General features: G+C 38.7%; 1 protein-coding gene across 7 annotated transcripts in view; it reads right to left on the minus strand.

Moving 5' to 3' along the window:
- Positions 1-19825, minus strand: part of BNC2 (basonuclin zinc finger protein 2) — a 402482-nt gene extending 382657 nt beyond the window's left edge. For all 7 annotated transcript variants that reach the window (XM_081151990.1, XM_081151987.1, XM_081151986.1 and 4 more), the window contains exon 1: positions 19692-19825. In XM_081151990.1, coding sequence (XP_081008116.1) covers positions 19692-19694 — 3 coding nt within the window. In that variant the 5' untranslated portion in view covers positions 19695-19825. The remainder of the gene's footprint in view (positions 1-19691) is intronic.
- Between the last annotated feature and the right edge of the window lie 7121 nt (positions 19826-26946).

Below are 26946 nucleotides of genomic sequence, written 5' to 3' on the forward strand. Positions count from 1 at the left end.
AGCTTACACATATACATAAAAAACTAAAATTCCATAAGATCCCACTGCTTTTAATCTCAAAGGATTACAACAGGAAATATTTCAAAGCATCCGTCTCCTAAGGAAGGGTCTCAGTTTAGTAATGAGTTCAGTCAAAAGTTTTATTAAAACAAATGCACTAGTTTATAAAAACACAACAAAACTCAATCTCTTATTATGATATACTGAGAGATACCCAATAATAATGGTGCCTTTTTTTAGTCTCTTATAAATTCCTTTTCTGAGAAAATTAACCAAGAAAACAGGTTTTAAATAGAAAGATGCAAAATCTCAAGGTGAAGAGAAGACACTGAAAAACGGAGGTAGATTTCAAGTTTGACAACTTCCATCTTCCAAGTCATATACTGCCCTCAATCTGCACATGATTCCATGGATGAAGTCAGGTGTAGTGAAGAGGAGGTATTGTGAATGGGTGTTGGAAAACATAAAGCTTGTAATTAAGTGCATTCTCAAGTGTAATAATCCACCTGGAACAAGATAAAACACTGAGAACCCATCCAAGGTAAAGGAGCTAGACCTTATACTCCCACAGGAGTTGCAGCACATCACAATGAATTATGAAAAATCCCACCTCATGAGCCAAATGGTCCATGAACACAGTACACGTGGTCCCTCCAAAGGCAGTGTTAATGACGCACTTAGCCTTTGGTCCAGCAAAGCCTTCCACCTACAACAGGGCATGCTAAGAGCCCTCTCTACCTCCACAGAACTATATAAAAAACCTAGTATGCTAGTTATATATAAGTATACTTTTGGATTTGGCTAAAAGAAAACACCCAGTAGATTTTAGCTAACACAAAAACAAGTTGATCCTAATGTTTATTAGTCTTAACTTTCTTTCAAATTAGAAGGTTCTATAGTTTCAGAGAACTCCGGGGGAATGAAGAAACATTTTTCTTTCTTTTTCTTAAAAGAAAAAAGCCTTTATTGATTTCAGAGAGAGGAAGGGAGAGGGAGAGAAAGATAAAAACATCAATGATGAGGAAGTCATTGATCGGCTGCCTTCTGAAAGGCCCCAACTGGGGATAGAGCCTGTAACCCAGGCATGTGCCCTGACTGAATCGAACCGCGGTCTCCTGGATGGTAGGTAGTAGATGCTCAACCCTTAAGCCACACAGGCAGGGAGTTAAAGGAGTTACATTTATTTCACTCCTTTTTATTTCTTGAATTCTCATTCCTGGAAAAATATCTACAAACTTTAAATAGGGTGTGGAGTGACTTGATAAAACACACTAATTTCAAAACTGCTTTTGATATTTTTAACGGTAACATTATGCTGAGATTTACAGATTCCATGCAAAATTAGCATTTTATGCTCTGGACAAGAGGTCGAAAGATGAATCAGAAGGAAGTTCAACAACACAAGAAGGCATTAACTAATGCTATTCTTAATTGATAACTAGGAAGTAACCATAAGGAAACTGATTTATAAGTGTTACCTCAAAACACAACTTACAGGAATTCAAAAACAAATCTTAAAGCACACACCAAAAAATCATATTCCCCTTTAGCAACTACTTTTCCTTAGACTTCTGCCAAATAACAGTATGAATATGGCTGCCTCAGAAAGTTTATGTGCACAGATTTGTACTTCACTACTGTCCTCGTGTCCCTAACTTTTATTTATGCCCAGATTTGCTGAACCAAGAGAAAATATACAATATAGGCCATGTGACAACCCATGTAATTTCCAGCCAGAGAGCTCTATATAAAACTATTTGTATCATGGAGCACCTATGCAGTCTCACATCTTGGTTAAAATTTTTCTTGATATCCTTTGCGTCCAGAGGCCTCCTCAGACCATGGACCTGTATTAACTTTACTCAGATTCCACAAGATTTACCCTGATGTAGAATTTATCAGGTACTTGTCACATGAAGCTGAGTTATATAAGACTACAAAATACTGACACAAAGATGTTTATAAGACTGCATGAACATATGAACCTCCATATGCATAAATCTTACACTAATTCTTATATAGCCCAATGAGTTTCCATGGATTTCAAAAACTCCATTATGGGTGGGTAGAAATAATCAATGTCTCAGTTGTTACCTCCAAACACTGCACTTATTCCAATGATGCAACTTAGTTCAAAACATTTCTGGAATTCTTTATTTGTAACTATTTTCAGAGCCACTTTATAAGCTACATGAGAAAAATAAATTGTCCTAATTTTTTTCTTACCAAAAATGGAATTATCTGGCTTTATCACCCACCACATTCATTAAGGTTGACTTCCCAACCTTTCAGAAAATCAAAGCTTATGTCACAGAAAATTTGCTAGCACTGAACATACTTAGAAGAATCTGACACAGGCTATCTGAAGCCAATGTCATATAAACAGCTCCAAAAACATTTTAAGCTTTGCCACCACCAGTGTATGATATGCTAGGGTAACTGCCTTATGAAGGATAATACTTACTGATATCTGCTTATTTGTGGGTTTTAGCATATTCATTAGTACAAGTTTCTTTAGCATATTCATTAGTACATTAATTACTTCAGTGCTTCATTTATGTTTATGAATTGTGTCAAATATTTTATTAACAAGTTCTTCAAATGTTATGAAACTTCCTTTAATTTGAGAAGGTATTAAAATGAATACCTAACTAAACTTGCATCCAAATTCTAAGTTTATCATTTATTCATTTCTGTGTCTTCAAAATTACATAAATTGTAATTACAAAATGGAATGTAAAACTTATAATGGTGAATTGTATGGTGTGTGAGTTATATCTCAATAAAGCTATTTAAAAAAACTGAAGACACAGAAACCCAAAGTACCCAGTTAAGCTTCATTTAAAAAGCCTACCCTGTGCTTGCTTCGACAGCACATATACTAAAAAGCCTACCTTATTCAAAATTAGGGAAAAGTCTTATTCAAAGATTAAGCAAAAGCTCAGATCACCCAGAAACAGACCAATCAGGTAGCAATTTTGAATCATCATTGAAATAACTCACATACTTTCACAGGTTCACTTTAACTGAAAAGACTTTAAAATTCCATCATAAATTGAATATTAAGGAATAAATATTGATACACATATGTATCTGAATTTCATATATCTCACAACCAACCATTAGATCTGTGCAAACTTCTGAATAGTAAGAAAATTTTATACACTCTCACCAGTGCTATCACCATCTTATTACTCAAAAGCATAGAATCTGTGAAATTGCCAGACTGTGGAAATTGCCAGAACTGCTTTAAACAACATTCACCATCCTGGCCCAAATCATGCTCAATCCACAGTCCTAACTTTTTTGATTGCACAATGCATCCTTTATATTTGTACTTAGATATTCTACACACTAAAAAACACAAACATAAAAACAGAAGATTAAGATATATCAAATTTTTAATATATTTTCCCCACATCTTTTAGGATGATCTTTGCACACCCCTAGGGGTGTTTACATCTACCCTGGAAACCAATGCTCCAATAAGTAGTTCAGAACATGGCAACAGCAGGTGCCATAAATAATCCTCCATGGAATAACTAACAGATGATAAAAATAGATAAGGAATTTGTTAATCATTCATTCAATAAATATCCTGTTGAGTGTTTCCTATACCAGGTACTGCTACAGGTAGTGGAAATTCCAAAATTATCAAGACAGACAAAGTTCTCTGCTCTTAAGGAGTTTAATATCCTTGGCGGGTTGAGGCAGACAAATAGTAAACTACACATAAACAAAAAAATTAAATATATTTTCAAGTGTCCCTGGCCAGTGTGGCTCAGTGGTCAGTGCATCAGCCTGTGCACAGAAGGGTCATGGGTTTGAATTCTGATCAAGGGCATGCATACCTGGTTTGCAGGTTTGATCCTGGCCCTGGTGGGGACGCATGTGAGAGGCAACCAATCGATACGTCTCTCTCACATTGATGTATTTCTCTTTCTCCCCCTCCCTCCCTCTCTCCCTCCCTTCCACTCTTTCTAAAAATCTATGGGGGAAAATATCCCCCTGTGAGGATTAACAAAAAAACCAAAAAAAAGGTTTTTTTCAAGTGGTGATAAGTTCAATGAAGAAAAAAAAGCAGGGTTAAGAGGTCAGAGATGCATCCAGTATGAAGAGATAGCAGGAGGAGGAAAGTTGTCATGAAATTCTCTTAGAATGGGGTGACATTTGAGAGGATAACTGAATGAAAGGAGAGAGGAAGCCATGTAAACATCTGGGAGAAGGTCAATTAGGCAGAAGAAAACCATGTGCAAAGACCTGAGGTAAGCACAAGTTTGGCATGTTCAGTGAACAGCAAGAAGGTCAGTATAACAGCAGCAGAGTGAGCAGTGGTAGGAAATCTTGGAGCATTGGGCAGAGATCTCATCTCATACCATTTTCAGTCACAGCAGGCACTTGGATTTCACTGCAGGTACTATAAGAAGTTACTGGAAGGTTTTGAGACAGGGAAGCTATTTCTCGGTGAAGAAAAGCCTGGGTGAAATGGGCAGGAGAAAGGCAAGAATAGCAGCACTAGCCAGTTAGAAGATTCTGCAGTATTCCAGGTAAAGGGTGATGGTGCTTTGGACCAGGGTAATGGCAGCGGGGTAATAAATGGGTGATAATCGGGAGGCAGATCTTACAGGACGCTGCCCAGTAGATGAGGGACACAAGAGAAGGGGACTTTGAAAGACCCTGGGGAAAAAATACGGTCAACATGGGTGTTCGGAAGCACATAAAAACAAATTTCAGGCCACTCCTTTTAATTGGTCCTTTGTTTTTCAATGTATTTTTCTAACTACATTTTTATCAGTGTTCAACATTTCTTGTGTAATTTCTCCATTCTCTTCATCATCACTCCCACTTTATTTTTGTTCTGACACCTTTTCAAACTTAAAATTTGGAATATATTACACCCTATGGGGGTTTAAAAAATAAAATTCTCACATTACATAACTGTTCCATGACTGCTCTGAAATTTACACACTGCACACTGAAAATAGGAATATAAGGATAAAAGAATAGACCTAAGGGAACAACAATAGGTAGCTCCCTTGCCCACCAATATCTGTCCTTTGGGTGTCTGGTAGTTATTCAGTGCCTCATCTTTCTTCCTTCTCTTCCCTTAACAAATTTATCTCTTCAGTCAGAATCTAATTGATATTAAAGTGTTTTAAAAGAAACAAAACTAAAGTAAAAAAAAGAAAAATAACTGGACCCTGGCCAGTATGGCTCAGTTGGTTGGAGCATCATCCCTGTGTGCCCATGGGTCGAGGGTTTGATTTCCTGTGGGGGCACATGCCCAGGCTGCAGGTTCGATTCCCAGTTGGGGTGTGTGGGAGAGGCAGCTGATGTGTCTCTCTCACATTGATGTTTCTTTCTCTCTCTCCCTTCTTTTCTCTCTAAAATCAATAAAAACATGTCCTGGAATGAGGATTAAAAAAAATTTTTTTTTCTTAAAAACTAATTGGAAAGTTGCTGGAATCAACCAATGTAAAGTTAAAGGCATAGATTTAACATTTTGGTCCCTTTTGGCACCCATAAAATAATACAATATAAAAAGAGATGTTGAGCATCACCCAATGTGAAACATTATTAAGAATCTTTAAAATCTAATCTTCACCTTGATTGTATAATGGAAAAGAGAAACCCAAAGTAATTGAGAAACTTTCCTACCACACAGAAAATAGATTCAGAGATTAAATACACACACACAACCCACCTAATGACTTCTAGATTGCAGTTTATTACACCTATGTTTAAGGCCAATCTTAGATCAAGATAATTCTCTACAGAGCATTCAACAACAGAAACTTTCTCTACCAAGTATTTAATTGGTCTCAAAGCCTTTCAGTAAACAAACAACAAAAATCTTTTTTCCTCCAGAAACCTGATATCTTATCCTATGGCCTCCCACCATTCTTGCGTACCCCTATACAAAATACATTACATGTAAGGTAGTACCATGAGGTATCTCCCAAGAAATTTAAATGCAATGAGACTACCATCTGCATTAGGTCCATAAAAACCAAACACATTCAAAGTCACCCTAACAAGTAGCTCCCAGGACAGCTAACTAATATCTGCTTGAGAATATTAACATATCTAGAGATAAAAGCATTTGTCAATCAGAAAGGGGACTGGGGAGCAGAAAAAAAGTGAGAGGGGTAAATTTTGTCAATGCTCTTCCAGACACAGTCCAGGAGATAGGAGTCCAAAGTGCACTTTGTAAATAATACAGGCCACTGGGAAGGTTTTCCCTACAGTGTGAGGAGGCCCTTATGCCTTCCACCTTCCCTAATATTCTCTGCTCAACTCTCAAACTCATAAAGCAATGAGAAACATTTGGATTATAATTTGATTCCCTACTTAAATTTGCCTGCAAAGGAGTAAATGTGCTAAGCATGCCAATACAAGTATGTGAGTATCCCACCTAATATGGTATGCCAATATATATATGTTCACACACACGTGCGCATATTCTCCACCCCTCAGTCAGTGAACAAGTTGAATGAGTATATGAATAATTGATTTCTTTCAAAGGTATACTCACAAAATTAGATTTCTAAGCAAAGGAAGAACAGAGGCAGGACCCTGGACTATGGCTATTCTTTTTAATATAATGAATATCTTCCTGTCAATGAATTTTGTGTTCCTTGATGTTAGGGTTATAGTTTCTTCTTCATCTGTAATACCTATAGCACCTAATAGAGTGTCCTCTGTATCACAGAAACTAAAATGTCTGTTGTTATACTCTAAAATAATTAAAAGTGTGTTAGACTTTGGAAAATGAAGGCAACTGGAACTCCCATGCCTATGTGAAATGTATAGCTTGAACACAAAAACCTGAAAAATTTTAAAAGCATATTTTTTATTTTTACCTAATCAGTACACTATTGTCTAATGTTGTTTCATGCAAATCTACAGCAAGTTATTCTACATATAGTAATCAAGTATATATTATGCTGGCATATCTCTATTTTAGAAACACAATTTGATATTAGTAAAATGTTCAGTGATACCCTCAACATATATCCATGCTATCCATACATTTACCTGAAATTACATAAAATAACATACCAGGTATTACTTACTGCAATATGAAAATATAATAGTGTTGCCCAGCCGGCTTGCCTCAACCTATGATCCAGGAGCTCCGGGTTCAACCGCCAGTCAGGCACATGCCCCGGTTTCAGGCTCCCAACAGGGGACATGCAGGAGGCAGCCAATCAATGACTCATCATTGATGTTTCTCTCTCTCTCTCTGAAATCAATAGAAATAATTTTTTAAAAAAGAAAGAAAATATAACAGTGTGAACCATTCCCTTCCATCCAAAAATAAAATTTCAGTAAACCATACTATTCTTGTAAACAATCAGTTTCTCATGGATACTTCTACACACACGTATTTCATTAGGTCTAATTATCATTGTACTCTGTACACAAAAACATCATGTCCATGACCAGTTGCTACTGAGGGACACGGCGAAGCTGCAAAGACCAATGAACAAATACAAGTCCCTTATGTGAAAATATTTCTTACCAGAGATATTGATAGGGTGAAAAATATGGCTCAACACCTGACAGAATTTCTAGGTTTAAAAATATTTTTTTTTTGTAATATCATTTCAAGTTAATGTAATCTGAAGCAAAATTAATGTTTTGGTCTGTCAAAACCAATTCAAACAAATACAATGTTTTGTTTCCAATCATCATTTTGAATGAGAGTAAAATCTGAACACACTGTGCTTCCACCAGCATACCTGTTAGGTATGTACATGTTGATAGAATAAACTTCCCTAATTCCCTAGAGAGTGAAATGTATATTACAGGGAGATTAGATATCACAGGCCAGAGAACTGAGTGGACTTTCTTTGTATGGCTGAATTGTTCTAATTAATTACCTCTTTATGTCCTCAAACCATGCAAAGATATCAAGAACAGCACACATGATTCTGTCATTCTATAGACATATATGCACATGTCAAAACATGTCTAAAAGAACAGAAAAGTAGTATTAATTCCTTGTTCAATATTAACACGATGTACCATTGGAATAGTAAAATGTATATATAATCAAAAACTAAGTGTCCAGTAAATATAAACTTTTCTACCACACCAATTTTTATAAATGATTTTAAATCCTTTACAGAATTTTCACCAGGGAAAAAGTAAATCCTCAAACTATGTCATGAGGTACAATTAAAAACTGGCTAATTACTTTTTAAATATGTAAACACTGATATGGGGAGAAAAAAGACATACTCTGCACATATCTATTTGATCAGTTAGCAATCTAATTAATAGCTGATACAGAATGAAAAATAAAACTTTTGTCCAAAACAACTGGCAAAGACCAAATATAGATAACAAAGTTAAGCAAGATTGGTCCATCAGAATACTTTAAAAGCAATTACTTTGGATGGAAATATAGGTCTTTATTACCCAGAATAAAGAGAACGTAGAACTTTAAAGGGACAAATTTTTTTTTTTTTAATTCAACAATGACACAACATGGCTGCTTCCAAATTAAGTTACCTTTCAATTGCTCTAAAGTGTCTCTAAATGCAACGAGGTATTTTAATTATAAAATTTGCCAGGTAAACTTTAAAACAAGCTCATGGCCTAGCTGGCGTGGCTCAGCAGTTCAGCATTGACCTATGATCCAGGAGATTGCCCTTCGATTCCTGGTCTGGGCACACGCTCAGGTTGTGGCTCGATCCCCAGCAGGGGACATGCAAGAGGCAGCTGATCAATGACTGTCTCTCATCATTGGTGTTTCTATCTTTCTCCCTTTCCCTTCCTCTCTCTAAAACCAATAAATATGTTTTTTTTTAAATAAATAAATAAATAAATCTCATATTTCCAAATGTGCCATGCTAGATTTGAACACGTTATTTATTTAAAACTCAATTAGACCAGTTAGTTTGGGTCGAGATCCTAAAATTTTTAGTTTTAATCACTGTTGGTGTTTTTTTAGTTACAACAAAATGTCTAGGAAGAGAAATTTTCTCAATCTTAATTTTTTTCTTCCTTTCCTTTTGACGTATTTATAAAACCAAAAACAATTATTTCTCGGTACTTAATTCCACCCTTCAGGGCACGAACTGTCTCTCTTATACTGAACACCTAGAATGTTTTTTAATGCAGTGATAATTAAGAAACATCAAAGCAAACCCTGGGTGTTTCACAGGGAACTAACAGCCATAATCTTTTGGCTATGAAATGACATATTTCTTGTCCCCTGTAATACCACCAAGTTTTTTTACTCAACCAATAGATGTACTTTCCTAATGTAGCCTTTACTCTTTTAGGATCAGATAAATTTGTTTTAAAAGAAAACTGATAAGGGCAGTAACAACAAAAGAATAGACGAATGGGACTACCTAAAAAACTTCTGTACAGAAAAGGAAATAATCAACCTCATAGAAAAGCAACCTACTGAATGGTTGCAAATCATAATTCTGATAAGGAGTTAACATCCAGAATACATAAAGATAAAACTCAACAACAAAAAACTCCGATAAAATCGCAAAAATCTTGAATAGACATTTCTCCAAAGAATACATACAAATGGCCAAGAAGCATATGAAAGAAATAATGTTCAACATCACTAACCACCACGGAAATACAAATCAAAACCACAATGAGATATCACCTCAGACTCACCAGAAAGGCCACTATTTAAAAAAAAAAAAAAAAAAGACAAAATAAATGCTGGGAAGGATGTGCAGAAATCGGAACGCTTGTGCACTGTTGATGAGAATTAAAATGGGACAGCAGCTTTGTAAAATAGTATAGAGGTTTCTAAAAAAATTAAAAATAAAATTACTGTATGACCCAATAACCCCATTTCTGGATATATATCCAAAAAAACTGAAAGAAGAATCTTGCAGTTATTTGCACATCCATGTTCACTGCATCATTTTCACAATAGTCAAGACCTAGAATCAACCTAAATGTCCATCTACAGATGAAAGGTTAAAGAATATCTAGTATATACATACAATGAAAAATTATAAGCCTTAAAAAATAAGGAAATCTTGTCACCTACTACAACTTAGATAAACCTCTAGGACATTATGCTAAGTGAAATAAGCCTTTTACAGAAGGACAAATACTGCACGATTCCACTTATATAGAGTATTTAAGGTAATCAAACTCTTAGAAAGTAGAATGGTGCTTACCAGGGATTGTGGGGAGAGGGAAAAGGGGAGTTGCTGTTCAACTTCTCAAGATGAAAAAGTTCAAGAGATCTGTTGCACAAGACACAGTTAATGCTACGGTACCTCCGTACCCTTAAAAATGGTTGTTTTATATTGTGTTTGTGTTTGTTTATTGATTTTAGAGAGCCGGGGGGGGGGGAGAAAGAGAGAGAGAGGAACATCTATATGAGAGGGAAACATTCATCAGTGACCTCCTGTACCCATGCCAAATAGGGACTGAACCCACAACGCAGGCATCTGCCCTGATTGGGAATTGGACCCACAACCTTTTGGTGTACAGGACAACGCTCCAACCAACTGAGCCACAGAGCCAGGGATTTATGTTGTGTTTTTTACCCCAATAAAAACTTTTTTAAGTAAATTGCTAAGGAACCAAGAAATAGCTAAAATAATCTTGAAAAAGAGGAATGAAATTAAAAGGTTCACATTTCTCAGTTGCAAATTTAATGCAAAGCTACAGTAATCAAGACAGTGTGGTACTTGCACAAGGATAGTCAAGTAGCTCAGAGGAACCAAATACAGAATCCAGAAATTAAACCCTTACATCTATGATCAAATGATTTTCCACAAAGGTGCCTTGATAATTCAACAGGAAAAAAACTGTCTTCTCAAAAAATGGTGCTGGGAACAAATGGAATGAAGTTGTACCCCTACTTCAAATTCTACAAAAGTTAACCAGAATGAATCAAAGATTTAAATGTAAGAGTTCAAACTATAATACACTTAGAAAAAAATACAGTGATAAATCGGCATCACCTTGGTTTAGACAATGGTTTCTTAGCATACCAAAAGTACCAACAACAAAAGAAAAGGTTAAGCCCTGGCCCCAGTGGCTCAGTAGGTTGGGCATCATTCCATGCACTGAAAGGTTGCCAGTTCTATTCCTGGTCAGGGCACATGCCCAGGGTTGTGGGCCCGATCCCGGGTAGGGAGTGTGCAGGAGGCAGCAGATGGATGTTTCTCTTTCTCTTTCTCTCTCTCTCTCCCCTCCCCCACTTCCTCATTCTCTAAAAATCAATTTTAAAATCTTTTAAAAAAGAAAAAATTATTAAGTTGGACTTTATCAAAATTTAAAGCTTCTATGCTTCATACAGCACCAACAAAAAAGTAAAAAGACAACTCACAGAATGGGAGAAAATATTTGTAAATCTTATATCTAAATAAAGGACTTATGTCCAGAATATATAAAGAGCTCTTACAACTCAACAATGAAAAGACAAATAACCTAAATGAAAAATGGGTAAAGGATTTAACAGTTTTTTCTGCTACACAGAGAAGACATACAAATGGCAAATAAGCTCGAAAAGATGCTTAACATAATTAGCCACCAGGAAAATGAAAAGCAAAACCACTTCACACCCACTATGATGCTTAAAACTAAAAGACAGACAATAGCAAGTTTAGAGAGGATGTAGAGAGATTAGAAAACTCACATACTGTTGGTGGGAATGTAAAATGGTGCCGCTGTTTTGTAAAATGATTCGACACTTCCTCAAAAGGTTAAAGTTGCCATATGACTTGGTAATTCTACTCCCAGATATAGACAGAAATGACAACAAAACACTTGTACGCAAATGTTCACAGGAGCATTATTCATTGTTTGTAATAACCAACAGGTGAAAAACACCCAAATGTCCACCACTAGATGAACAGATAAATAAAAGGTGATAATATATCCATACAACATTGTATTATTAATTGTGTATTTTAAATGGGTGAATTATATGGCATATGAGTTATCTCAATCTAGCTATTAAAAATATTAAACTGCTATGGTTGTATAGTCCTATCGTATAAAATTGGAAAGAAAATTAGAAATGGCCAAACTTACTTGTTTTACAAATGATGAAATGGGGACAGAATGGGGTCTGTCTCAACACTCAGTCCCAGGGCTGTTCTCACTGTGGGTGGATATGGTGCAACTGTCTTCCAAGGTGTGGTCAGCCAACTGCACTGAGATGGTGACTGGATGGAGAAGAGTTGCAGGATTCCTATAGAGAGTACCTATTGTGTGTATTCCTTTCTCTTTACCACATAGCTCCGGCCTATTTTCTAAAGCGTTTTTTTGGGGGGAGGGAGGGCTGGGAGTGGTGGCTAAAATTACAGTTCACAAGTCCTTTCCTCTTCTACTTCATCTAACACAAACCATAATGAATGGAACCAGGACTATTAGAAGGGGAAAAGTTAACATACTCTTGCCTTGTCTGTGGGAAAGCCACCAGGTCACCTCAAATGATCAAGACAAATTCATCTTATACACAGAACTTCCACCCAATAGCAAAGAGACTGGAACGTGGCCCTAGGCTGGCTAGGCACTTAGCTGTCAATTATTGAATATATGTTTCTCTGGAAGGGAGCATCCCACCTCAGGGAAGGAGTGTGAAAAATAGCTCATCTCTCTTCCCTGAAACAAAGACAACTAAGCCCCTTAAAACACAAGACACCATAAAAAGCTTACCAAAGAAAGTATCAAACACCACTATTAAAAAGTGAAATGTGGCTAAAAAGGTAGGGTCAAATAAAAGTTACAAATAACTTCATAAGGATTTGTAATAAATCATTAATATGTTTGCAAAGTTACTGGAGATCCCCAAAAGAGTTTGGAAAACTGACAAGAATTATTTAAATTAGAAAGACAAAAATATTTTCTCCACTCTTGGCAACAAAGACTTTTCTAGTTTAAAAAAAAATTAAAAATAAAAATGAACTTTTGGTTAGAGAGAGATGGAAGTGTTCTAATTTACCATTTTGTATTCAAATGTTTTGAGAATTCTTAAAAAGTAATTCTATGAATATTCTAAGGTATTGGAGTAATATTTTCCAATCCAAAAGTTGCAAATATTTGTCTTCATTATGATTTGAAAATGATCCAATGATCACACTTTTTTCCCCTTTACATTTAGGCAACAAGGCAAATGCATTTCTAAAGAATCAAATCATTAACCACAGGCGGTGCTAGAGGGAAATCAAAAGGGGAAAATAGTAGCATAGGAAAATTAATAGGCTGTTATTTTTATACAGATTTTAAATATATATATGACATCTACAAAATATCTCAATTCTTTTCTAGATATGTAAGAATTAAGACAAATTGCTAATAGATCCATTCATATCCATGATTCAGTCAGTATAAAAATAGTTATAATACACTAAATAGTCACCAGAAATAACACTTTTCTCCTCTGAAAAACTAAAAATGAAAATAACTTTTCAATGCTGTCAAACATATTCAATTTTCCCCTCAAATGAAGTTTAGATGAAAACAATGTGACTGACAAGCTCCGCACAAGCAAATCTTGGCAGCCCTCAACTCTGTCTATCTCCTTGGCCTGTTAAGCAAAATTCCTTCACAAACTGTTGGTCTTTGCAATAACTCCTACAAAGCTCATTACTGCCAGCGCCGGCCTATCCCCCATGTTGTGCATTTATCCCTGGGATGCATATCAACATGTGGCACATGTCCTTGACATGCACAGAAGAGCTGCACCCCAGGACAGCAGCATGCACGACAATAGTGTCGACTCTCACTTCTTTATGGTTGCTGGGATGTAACCGAGAAATCTAATAACTGTGACAGTGGGGCCTTTCGGTTTTTCCTTGCCTTTCTAGACAGTGAAGCTGCACAGACACTAATGAAAGGTTAAATGAATAGGAATAGTTGACAAGAGGTACAATAAAGAAGGAGCTTGGTAATCCACAGACACTGAGCAGAGATCCTTGGCTCAAGCAGAGAAAGGACAGCACATCGTCGAGTCACAATATTTAAAACAGCTTGCTATACACAGAGGCTTTTGTGTCTGGGTACACGTCTGGCTTTGGACTAAAAAAAAAAAAAGATACTGAAAAGGAATTTCAGCATGGGGCACTTTGGCAAATGTAAGGTCATAATAAGAGAAAAATGTTTTGTGTGGCTTGTTACATCTTTGTACTAAACACAAAAAGCAGGGACTATGAACTCATGAACCACAAGTTCCAAGACAATACTATACATTCTGATAACTATTAAATACTGTATCTAGAGGGCTGGTTTGATGCAATTCCCACTGGTAAGATATACATGCAGTGACTCATTTAGCAGTTCCATATTCTGCCTTCCTTGTGGAAGAACTCCTGATACTCATTTTAGAGTTTTACAGTCAAGTTCTAGTCTTTAGTGAACATGATTTGTTACAAATATCACCAAAACTCGCAAGTGATCTTCCTTCCACTCAAGGCAAACTTCCCAGCAGTTTACTGTAAGGGAAATGAATTTATCATGCCAGCAATATGTGAAGTGCAAGACAAATTTTTTGTAATGTCAAGTGATCGCAAAGTGAAATGTCCTCTATTAGAATTCTTAATTATTAAATTTGTTTTTTTCAGTGCCCTTCTCAACTACACCTTAATGGAAGGTTGTATTCCTTGGGAAATTGATTTTAAATTATAATAGCAAGACTATTTAAATCGCCAAGAAAAAAAATGCTCCAGAACGTCAAGGGAACATAAAGCAAAAAGAAAAAAAAATTGACTTTGTTAGGCACAAACTTCTTTTAAAGAAAAAAAGTTATGACTCCATGGCAAAACCTTAAAAAAATGATATATCTGTAAAATCGCTCCTATGCATATGCATGAGTTAGAATGTAGGTTTACAATAAATGGGAAAAGCATACTGAGAACATGTTTTAAAACAAGGAAGCCTCTTTGAACAGCCAAATTAAATTATAGCTGAACTCTTGAGTGTACTGAGGGTTCTAATAAGCAACAAATAAAGACTTTTATTGGCTAGCAATATAATGAGAGCTACTGTGCAAGAGATGAAAAAAAGACAAATCTGGGTAGTTTATCTCACGGGATTATATTATTTACTTAAATGGCAAATAAGTTTGTCCAAAATAATGCTACTAAAAACTAGTATATAAATATTAAAGAGCAATTATGATCAATGACTCTTTAATGTAAATATATCACAAATTTTAGTGGGAATACTGTGAAATTACACAACAAATACTGAATTTAATACCACTTGAGTTGTATTTCTTTAAATTTAACATATTTGATTCCTAATATATCAGCTTTATAAATGGTTAACTAATTATGATTGTAACATGAAGCATTTATTTCAAAGAAGTTTTCTCTCCAGAGTACAGCAGTTGTATGTAGAACTACTTCAAAGCCATTATTTATAGAAAGGAGGTTGTCTTTAGTGAACTGAAAGAGGGTATCCCCCTCCTCAGTGACTTGGTAGGAAGTTACTTTTAACAGAACCTGAAAGGTTGGCCTCCTAACAAGAGAGCTCCTTCAGTTAACAAAAAGGCAAACAGACCTTAGCAAACCAAATCAGATTTAAAATGTATTTGGTTGCATTTTGCTTGATCCTCAAATCATCTAAAAGGTAGAACCCTAGAAATCTTAGCTGACTACTTGACGACTGTTCTTATAGAAAGTTCTGTTGCTTCTGTCACAGCTTAAAAGAAAAAAAAAAGAAATAAAAAACCAAACTTACAATAGCCCCTCCAAGCCTAAACACTAAGCCAGTATGCCAGTATTCTTTATGTACTTTTTCTACAACATTCTTATTGCCAGAGTGATTTTTTTTAACCTTAAGTAGATCTAATAAAATCATGAGGCTCCCTCTAGCTCTTCAGAGAGGAGTTTACTAACCAGTGACCCTATGCAATTTCCATCCAACAGGAAAGATTTGAAAAGGCTGCCACCCCTTCTACAAGAAATGTTTTCAACTGTTTCTTGTAAGGATGTAGATGGTAAATGAGACCATCTGCACAGGAATTCAGAAAACACTGCTCCTTATATTCACATCAAGTTAAGAATCTCTTAATTGCCTCCAACCTAAGCTTTACATACAAAATTCTATAATGAAACTTTAACCTGTTTAAACTATATCTACATTCCCAACTCACATTTACCCATCTTGCTAAAATCAATTTTAATCTCAAAAAACAAGTAACAACATATATTAATATCTACAGCAATACAAACTTGTGATCTGGTCTCAGTTCTAAAAACCTACATTTAAATGCAGAATCTTACAAAAAAATTGTTTCAAGTTTTATTAACAGTGTGTCTGTGGGGTTTATGGAAAACAAAGATGCTCATGGTAATTTGTAGAAAACATTTCCATGTACCATATTTACAAACAACACTGGTAATGACTTTTTTATTGTTTAATCTTTTCTGCTATTCAGTATTGGATATTTGGGGATTGTAGTTATTTAGAAGACTATAAATAATATAGTTGAAGTATGCCATTGATATTTAGTCTTTCTTACAATAGCCATAAAAGCCAGAGAGTCAACTGGCAAATCATTTCAAAGAAATGAATATGAAAAATGCTAAATCGAACTCCTCATACTCACTAGGACCATCTTTCAAATACTTAAGGAATATTTAAAATGGTGTGGAACCTTAACGCTAAAATTAAAAACAAAGGGAACCACTAACTTCAAGTCATCACCTATTTTTGGACTCCCTTAATATAAGAAATATTCCCAGGAACAACAACAAAAAGAATAGCTCCCTCCACCCCCCCAACCCCCGCCCCTTTTTGAGCCAGTGTCCAATTTCTTCTTTTCTGAACAGCTGTATTATCCAACTTAAGTTGCTCTGCTAATTTCAGTCCCACAAGGACTAACTTGGAAGGCAAAAAAATACAAGAAAAGATCAATTTGCTGGGAAAGATCAAATGAGAAAACTGTGGGGACAGCACCAGGTCAGCGTGTGGAGAACTAAGCAGACCTGTTCTTCATTAACTGCGGCTCTCTGGGGATGTCACACACTACCTGTCCATGGGCTTTATTGAACCGCCTAACCCTCCTCTCTGTTCCATTCTTCTGGGCCCAAGTGAATCATATCCTGCTGCTGACAAGTTAGCAGGGGACTGCGGCTGCAACATGAAAGTACTTTTCTTTCTTGTCTAAATCAGGCAGATTTTTGAAAAGACGACACAGCATTGACTCGTGACAAGGCAAGATGAAACGAGAGGTCTGGGCCGGTCTTGGAGCTGTGCAGATAAAAGTAATCAAATGACACTCCTGGAATGCAAATTGGCATTCTTGACTGCAGCAATTGCACAACCATGAAACATCCCTGACAGCAAGCAAGATTAGGACAAAATGTTATGTAAAGCACTGAACTCAAAAACTCTCACTTGAAAATTCAAACTGTAACACTTACATTTTAATACAGCAATAGTCAGCTCTGCTTTTGTCTGCTTCTTTCTGTAATCACATATCCCTGCCTCACAGATATCTTACATTTCAGGTTGAAGGGGGGAAAAATAAAAATCAGGTATTAGGAATGTACAACTGCTATTAATATCTTCTTTACATTTATTTTTTAACATCACAAGGTGGGGGTTTTCTCAAAGTTTTACAAGCAAACAACTCCGAACTTAATATTCTCAAGGGGGGAAAAAAACAGTTTCAACTTTTCTCCCAAGACTCTCAGAGTTCACATTCAGGCTCAGTATTACTTCCCTCAGGTGAAGGTACTCCAGAGTACTTTGGTAAAGTGATTAGCAATCTGGATTTTAAATACTCTGCTCTCCGGGAACAGAGGAATAGCCAGCTACAACTGAGAACTTCATTAAGGTTGAACAGTTTAAATGAAAGTTACAAATATGACATAAAACACAGATACCCTATAAAGGTTCATAAAAGATTTCGGGGGTGATTCCAAAGGGTAAAGGAAGTTCTATTAGCTTGGAAGAGGTCTCAGTCCTCCTGAGTAGTCCTCAGATCAGACACACTAAATAAGAGGTCCAGAAATAAATGCCCCCACTTAAAGCACGTATGTGTGTGCACAGTCACATCTGAAACTGCAGAATACAAAGCAGAGGATGACAAATGGGCTTAGTCACTGTGCAAAGTGATCAGTATTTGGAAATAGAGGTGCAGACAAATAGTATATAGGCTAAGGGAAAAGGGAAGAAAAATAATACCTACAACCGGCTTTTACAGTGTTCTAAAAAGCCGCTAGAAGAAAAACTCTCAAGCGCTAAACAGATGTATTTAATATTTTGTTTTGACGCCTCCACTTAAACACAGGTTCCAACCAGTGTAACTGTCCACGAAGTACATAAAAAATAATGAAACAGGCCACTCTTTCTGCCACTTTAATCCTGGGTACACAGGATTATTTTATGATGTCTTTTGTACATCAGTTTTACAACAGCTTGACTCTAGGGTAAATGGGAAGCACCATAAATCGCACGCTGCTTTCAAAACCACTTTAATTTCTGTCAGCGTTACTGTAACCACAGTCCTGGGCTCACGCTATTTTTTGTGTGTGCCTGCATCTGACAGTCGCATCTCCTACACTCCAGTCGTGACCCTGATCACTGAAACAAGAGATGTCACATTAAGGGGAAGAGATGAGGGGGAAAAATGCCAACCCGCTACCTGCCCTTTTTCTTCCATATTCCATCTACATGAGGAACAGTATGGGAGATGCCCAAGTGGAGGTAACAGCAGCAGCACTGGGTGGAAGCAAACTAAAAGCAAGGGAGTGGTCCAGCCCCATTTCTAACAAATCACTTCCCCGAAAGCGGACTGAGCGCCGGTCCGCGGGCGAGCGAAGTGCGCGCCGCCGAGCCGCCGAGCCGCCTCCAGCGCAGCCGCGCTGTGCTGGCATCTCGCTCCACAGCCTTCCCTTCGCCGCCGCCACTTGTGCTGGCAACTTTTTTTTTTTTTAATCTCAACCTCACTTCACAGGGGATTTCATCTAGTGTGGTTTTTTTTACTATTACTATTATTACTCTGCCCCCTCCTTGGGCCCCAAGTGCCACCCTGTAGTCCACGTGTAAGTAAAGCAAATCGGCTCCTCCAGAATTGCACCTCAAAATCTCTCTGGGGGTTATTTTCCTGCCCGCGTTTTGCACATTCTTCATAAAACCTCCAGGAGCACTTCCTACAATTTCTTCATTTGCAAAGGGAGGGTTCCCCAACGTGAGGGCGAGGGGAGGGCACGGGGACCCGGTGGCCGCGTCCTCCTTCACCGCGCGGCGCACCAGCGCGCCCCGGCGCCCACGCCCAGCCGCCCGTCCCTCACTCGCGGGCAAGTTTTAAAAGTTCCCGTTCTCCAAAACGCTTTCCTCTCCGCCCCGAGCTCCTACCAGCGCTCCATTCATCCCCCGCCTTCCCCCCAACCCGTCGTCCCCCCCCCCCCCAAGCCCGTCCCCAACTCTCTGGAGCCTGCCGCTCACCTTTCCCCGCCAGCCGCGCGAGGGGGCGACGTTCACGAGCTCCCCTCACACACACCCTCCCACCTGGAACTCTCCTCAGAAACTTGGGCCAAGTTTAGGGGGGATTTCGGGGGCACAGCAGGGGCCAGGTTGGACTGGGGTTCTCCTCCCCTGCCCGCCCCCCTCACCGCCCCCCTCCACCTCACGCCGCGGGAACTTGAGGAAAACACGGCCCCCGGGCGGCCCCGGGGCTCATTTCTTACGAAGTCTAGAATAGAAAGGAAAGGAGGGTGGAAACTTCTTACCATCTCGGCATGCTGGTTGTCAAGTGCAGCCCCCGCCTCTTGGTCTCCTCTTAGCGGCCGCGCCTGGACCAGCCCCTCGGCCGCCTCTCGCTCCTTCTGTCTCGGCCTTTCTTTCCCTCCCCCTCCCGGTTTCCTCCGGGCCGTCGCTCTCGCCGCCTCCGCCTCTCCCCGCCCGCCCGCGCGCGCCCTCGCCGCGGCCCCTCGGCGCTCAGGTGACTGATTTACACACGCGCCCCGGGTCGCCCTCGCTCCCCTAGTCGGAGCCTGCGGCGTTCCCCCGGCTCCACAGAACCAAAAAAAAAAAAAAAAAGAAAAAGAAAAAGAAAAAAAAAGGAACGGACTGTCACGGGAGGGGGCTGCTGGAAGAGGGGGGCGGGCGGGGGGCGGGCGAGGTGACCTAGGGCGGATTGCAAGCCCCACAAGATTCTCCTCGCAGGAAAATGTCGTGACTACAATGTTGCTCCCTTTTGCAAAATAAAAGTCGGGTTAGTTTTGCTGTTGTTTGTCCTCTGATTTCTAGGGGTTTCACGAAGGAGGATGTATATTTCTCCCCCCCTCACCTCCCGCCCTGCTACTTCCCCCCACCCCCTGCTCTTTCTGGGGATGGAAAACAACTTTGGCGCCCCCCGGGGGGTGCGGGCGTGGACCTGGAGGTGGCTGCTAGCGCCCAGCTGTCAAAAGAGAGCGAGCAGAGGCGGGGAGGGGAGGCTGCGAACGCCGAGGAAAGGGCGCGAACTTTATTCCGACTGCAGCAAACCGCGGCGTCGCTTTCCTTTTCGGGCACTCGCCCGTCGCGGTCCCCTTTGACCAGTTCCTCCTCGCGGGCCGTCGCGACTCTTTTCCCTTCCCCTTTTCCTGCTCGGTGCCCCCTGCGGCGGCCCGCGAGCCCCTCGCCCCTCGCCCCCGGCAGCCCCGGCCCCCCGCGCTGGGGAGAAGGCCGGGGGAGCCGAGGAAACCGCAGGGAACAGAGACTCGGGAGGGGAATGTGCTGGGCGAAAAGGCAAAAAAAAAGTTGCGCGCAGCTGGGAGAAAAAAGTTTTCGGTGGCGGCGTGTTTTGTGCCGGCCGAGACGCCGGCTTGCGGCGAGGACTTCCTTCCCCTTCCCCTGGCCTGGGCCGCGCGCGGGCCTCGCGCTGGAGACCGGAGGGGACGGCCGCCTGCGCGGGCGCCCGCCGGGGAGGACCGGGCACCTCCGCGGATGACACTCAGCCGGCCCGCGTCGCCCTGCCCCGGAGACGCAAAAACGCAGGCTGCGGGCCCCGCGCGCGCACGCCGGCAGCTGAAGGACATTTCTTAAATGCAGGCAAAACACACTCCCCGGCCGCAAGAAGGGGAGGAGGGCGAGTTTAATCATCTCCTTGCTAACGTACGCTGTGCGCCAAAAACATCCCTGCCTTGTGCAGATTTATCATCGCCAGAGCAAACTTTCTGCTTATCGGACATGGGAGGAAGGCACAGGTTTCAAGCACACTCCCCGACCGCTTAGAAATCAGAATCCGCCAAGGCGAAGACTTGTTTGGCTGAACAACAGGTTTGGTTACCGGTTACTATTGAAAAGAAAGTATCATCCCTCCTTCCTTTCTCTCTTCCGCGCAGGAGAGGGAGGGAGAAACTGTTTAATTGCATTCAGAGATCAGAATTCAATTCCTTTGAAAATACGCAGCCCTGGAATTACCTAGTTCTGTTTTTGATGTACAGTCTGGTCTTAAGCTTAATAAAATTTTTCACAATAATTTAAAAAAAAATTTTTTTCAGGAGCTGTGACTGACGAGAGACTAAGGCCCAAGTAGCCACAGCTGTTCTGAAAATGTGATTAGGCTTCTTACTCACGTGGATCCAGCTTTTAACAGTGAGGCCATCGCACCTGCAGTTCTGTGTACTGATAGGGTCCAAATTCCTGGCTGTTTTTATAGGCCCTTTAGAAGCTGATTTCAAGTCACTTTTTCATTTGTGAATTCTTTTTATCATCTTGTTGTGAAAAGGTTTGCCTGGTAAACACTTACACCATATTATTTATAGTGAATACCTTCAAGTTATAGGCACATGGTTCATCTGGAGGTTTCTAACAGGAAACATGACTTCTCTCACTACGCTATACAAAAATGCATGTTATCTAAGAAGGCTCATCTTTAAATTATTTGATTAAGGTGTGGAGCATGTTCCCTTATTCTGTAAACATCACTGTAACATCATCCTATAGTTTGTAGAAACTGATTACACAAGGGATAATGATGACCAAATGTGCATCCTGAGCAACTGAGGATCATCACAAGAATTGTCCAGAAATGAGCCAAGTTCCAATGTGTTTTCCTGTATAATGAAGAGATGAGAAAAGCTAATTTCAGAGTCATTACCCATACAAATCCATTCACACACTTACTGCTTTGGACAAGTAACAGGCCAGCAATTGCCAAAGAACTGTATTCACACTGTGCATTTTTGGCTGCACACCTACATTGGCCAACAGGCAGAAGTTATTCCACATCAAGCAACCTGTAATTTAAATTCCCCTGATTGGTTTCAGATCTATCTGTTTTTTATGTTAGCATGCAAACAATTTATGTGAGGTAAGGTGTGTCTGTTTGGGGTGCCGTACCTTTCTGGAGAGTCGTCACTATAAAGATTGGGAATGTGTTAGGCTGAAGAGCAGCCCTGGGAGAAGGTGGAAGAATTTATAGAAGCAGATCCTAGCACATAATAGAATTCCAGTCTCTTATTTCCTCCAGTGGGTTTGCATGGCAATTCGAACAAACCTTAAGTCCTTGCGGTGTCCTGGATGACCTTAAAGATTTACACCTGCCTTACCCTTTCAGCTGTTGTTTTTTTCCCTTCCCCTGTATACTACACTAAAGTCACACTGGCTTTCTTTCTGTTCCTCTGCCTTGCCAAGCTACTTCCCGATCTTTGCCCATGCTGTTTTCTCTACCTGGAATATTTTCCCACGTTTCCCAATGGTTTCTTCTTAGGAATCTCAGCTCTAACTTCATTTCTTCAGGCTACAATTAAAGTAGCTCTTTGCACATCACCTGGAACACCCCTCACACCTTTTTTTAAAAATCCTCACCAGAAGATAAGCTTATTGATTTCAGAGAGAGGAAGGGAGAGAGAGAGAGAAATTTTGATGTGAGAGAGAACATCAATTAGTTGTCTTATATAAGTGCTAGGTATGTGCCCTGACTGGGAATCAAACCCACAACCTTTTGGTATACAGGACAACTCTCCAACTAACCGAGCCACACCGAGCAGGGCCACCTCATACTTTCTTCTATTACTTTTCTTTGTATCCCTTAGCAATATCTGAAATTATCTTATTTATGTGCTTGTTTTCCTTCAACTAAAATGTGAGCTTCATGGGGGCAAGAGCTGTATCCATGTTTGCTTATATAACCTCAGCCCATAAAGAAGTGCCAGGCACAAAATAAACTCTTAGAATACTGTTTGAATTAAGGAACAAGTGTGAAAATTATTACACTATACCCATGATGACCTTAAAGCTAGTTCATTCTAGGAATGTAGAAAAATCAGTTATGTATCTGTTCTTTGGGGGATGGGGCAAAAACTGTTGATTTCTTGTACCAGAGATCCTCATAGTGTGGTCTGGGCAGCCCTGTGAGTCCCCAAGACTCTCTTAAGAGGGCCATGAAGTCAAAACTATTTTTATGATTTGCCTTTCTACTCACGTTTTTTTCATGAATGTACAACGGAGTTTTCCAGAGATAATATGACATGATATCACAACAGATTGAGTGCAGAAACAAATACAAAAGTTCATCTATCTTTTCTAATATCAGACTTTGAAGAGATTTGCCAAAAAATATGTCGATGCCACTTTTCTGATGTGTTTTTTTTTGTTTTGGAAAACATAGTTATTTTTTATTTTAAAATGTGTATGTATTCATTTCCTATTGCTGTTGTAACAAATCACCACGGATTTAGTGGCTTAAAACAACACAAATTTATTATCTTCTAATTCTGGAGTTCAACAGTCTGAGATTGGTTTCACTAAGTTAAAATCAAGGTGTCAGCAGGTCTGCTTTCCTTTCTGGAGACCCTAAAGGAGAATCCATTCCCTCATCTTTTCCAGCTTCTAAAGGCCACCCACATTCCTTGGCTAGTGGTGCCCTTCAATCTTTAAAGCCTGTAATAGCCAGACCTGCCTTTCTAATCCTACATCGATCTGACATTGCCTCCTTCTTTCAATTATAACAACCCCTGTGATTACATTGGGCCCTTCTAGTTAATCCAGGATAATCTACCAATCTCAAAATTCTTAATCCCATCTGCAACATATTCTCAGGTTCCAGGGATTAGGATGCAGGCCAGTATTAGAGACAATCATTCTGCCTACCATAACATAGTAACAAAGGATGGGTTTCTTTTTTTATTTTAAATGAGTTAATAACTTTTTAAATTTCTGATACAATAATTATCAATAAACTATTGCCCACATAAACAAAAGCTCTTTGTAATCTTCAGTAATATTTAAGAAGTCATGAGACTAAACAGTTTGAGAATCACTGGCCTACATGCTAGCCATTTTCCCTTCTTCCATGCCTCAAATTAGACTAGATTGTACTGAAAAGATTATGATGGCCCTCTTCCCTTTGCCTTGATTGATTTAAAAATGGGCCTGTTACTTGGTTCTGGCCAATGAAAGGTGAGGGGAGGTCATTTGGTGGGGGCTTTTGAGTAAGATTATTTTACTCATTAAAACAATAACAAAAAAATTGTCCCTTTACTGCTCTTGATGTTAGTATGTGAGAATATGGTACCTGAAACAGCTGAATCTGTTTTGTGACCACCACATAGCCTATATACCTGGGATGACAAAGTAGGAAGATGAAAAGCACCCGAAATCTTGATGCTGTTAACTTAATTAACTAACCCCAGATGACTTGGAACTGCTTGTTATGGGATATAATTATCACTTAGGTCATTTTGAGATTGCCTTTCTATTACTTGCAGCATAAAGCTTCCTAAATATTACAAAAATGCCACGTCTGTGCCATGTTTCCATGTGGGAATTCTTTCATTTTCCATCACATTTATATATTTTTTTCCAAGTCCTGAGAAAAATCTGTCAAGAAATTAGTAAAATGGGATTAAAAAGTATTATAATTCTGTGAGAGCTAAAGCTTTACAATCAATATAGAGACAATAGTAGTTCGAATGAATGCAAGAGCAGGAAACCCTGACACAGAGTTGTAGGTTATTGGGGACATTTCAAGACATGTTTACCATCTAATCAGTTTCATTTGTAGTTGTGTCCAGGTTATAAGCATGTGTTCGTGGCACTGTTTGCTGCTAATGATGAGTCATTCTTTCATATTAAGTAACTATAATTCTATTTGCATAGAATATTCTATGCAGATCCTTATGAGCTTTGTTTCAAGAAATATCATTTGGAAACCAAATAAGTTCTAGCCCTGACCGGGTACCTAAATTGGTTAGAGCATCCTCCCAATATGCCAGGGTTGGGGTTCAATCCCAGGTCAGGGCACATATAAGAATCAACCAATGAATGCATAAATAAGAGGAACAACAAATAGATGTTTCTCTCTCTCCCTTCTTTCTGTAAAAATCAATAAGTAGACCTTAGACCAAGGGTAGGGAACCTTTTTTCTGACAAGGGCAGTTTGGATATTTATACCATCATTCGAGGGCCATACAAAATTATCAACTTAAAAATTAGCTATGAAAAAAGCTCCTAGATTTATTGAATTTCGAATCCCGCCTGCGGTTGCCTTGGCAGAGCCAAACCAAATGATTTCTAGAGCAGAATACAGCCCGAGGGGCAGACGACCTTCCCCACCCCTGCCATAGACCAATAAAATATTTAAAATAAAAAAGAAACTAAAAAGTTCTTAAATTGACAAGTGATTTTGTGTACTGCTGTTAAACATAATAGGATATCCTGAGTGTTATGTTATGCAAATATGCCCAATATATTCACAATGGACTACTGTTCTATGTGTAAATTCCTTAATGGTAGACATGTAAAGGAAGGAAATATAAACGTTACTGTGAAAAAAGCCTGAACTTAAAAAAGTAAATCGATTTCAATTTCAAAACAAAATCAGGACAGACAAAATATTTTCATCATTAAAAAAGTAAGTTTATGTGAAATATAATACCCTAATGCCCAACTTGAGGATGCTTTCACTCACAATTAAAATTTGACCATTTCAACACAGAATGAAAACATTTTTCTACAAGTGGAAGTTTAATTTTGAAACAAAGATGGTGACTGCCACATAAAGCAATTGATGTTTTCAAAGTTTTAAAATTTCATTTTAACAATGGCAACTTTTAAATATTAAATATTTGTTGTTTGATTTCACAATTTTAAATGTTTTTTATTTGGCATTTATATTAATGTTTCCTTTGTTTTAGTGTTTTCTATTATTAAATGTCCTTTTCAGGTGGAAATAATTTTTACATATTAGTTAAATATATAATTTTCTCACAGATACATAGATTCATAATTCTAATAAACCGTATGTTGATTTTTTCAACAGAAAACCTCTAATCCTATTACAGAAAGAGGATTCACTATCTGATTATAGTTACTCATTTAATAATACATAAATGAAGTGTTATGTAAAATACAGAATAACTTTTGATTTGGGGAATTCTCAGGAATTCCAATTCTCGTTCCTGAATCCAAAGGCTAAGATCTGTCAGGAACTGAAAACATTAGATCTGTGTTTGTTATATGAAAGTATTTTTAAGTTGTTGTACCTTAAAATATATTTAAAATTCTACATTAATTCTATAAATATCCATTAATCATTTTGTGGATAAATGCAACAATATACCCCAGTCCCATTCTCTTTGACTTTCAGATGCTTTTGATATTGTTGGTCGTCTTCTTTCCAAAACTCTCTCTCCCCTCTGGTAGTTTCTTGCACACTGTCCTACCCTGACTCCTGCCCTTCCTTCAACATATCCTCTTTCCACACCTTCACACTCACTCCTCCCCATACCCAATGTGGGAGTTGGCCAAAATGTCAGACCTCCCAGTTTTTCTCCTCTCTGTTTATTATGATCTTCTTGGAACCATTCTCACTGCAACCTGATCTCTATATTCATTTGTTTCCCCAAAATTCTAGTCCCTTTGCTTATATTGTCTAAATGGATCTTGCTCATCGAATGCTCAACAAATAGTTTATCTGCACCTCAAACTTAACCCAACACTGAAACCTTCAGCAACCCTCTCAAATTACTCTTCCCTACTTCCCGTTTTTTCCTCTCT

The sequence above is a fragment of the Miniopterus schreibersii genome, assembly GCF_964146895.1.
Source record: "Miniopterus schreibersii genome assembly, chromosome: 11".
NCBI classification, from domain to species: domain Eukaryota; kingdom Metazoa; phylum Chordata; class Mammalia; order Chiroptera; family Miniopteridae; genus Miniopterus; species Miniopterus schreibersii.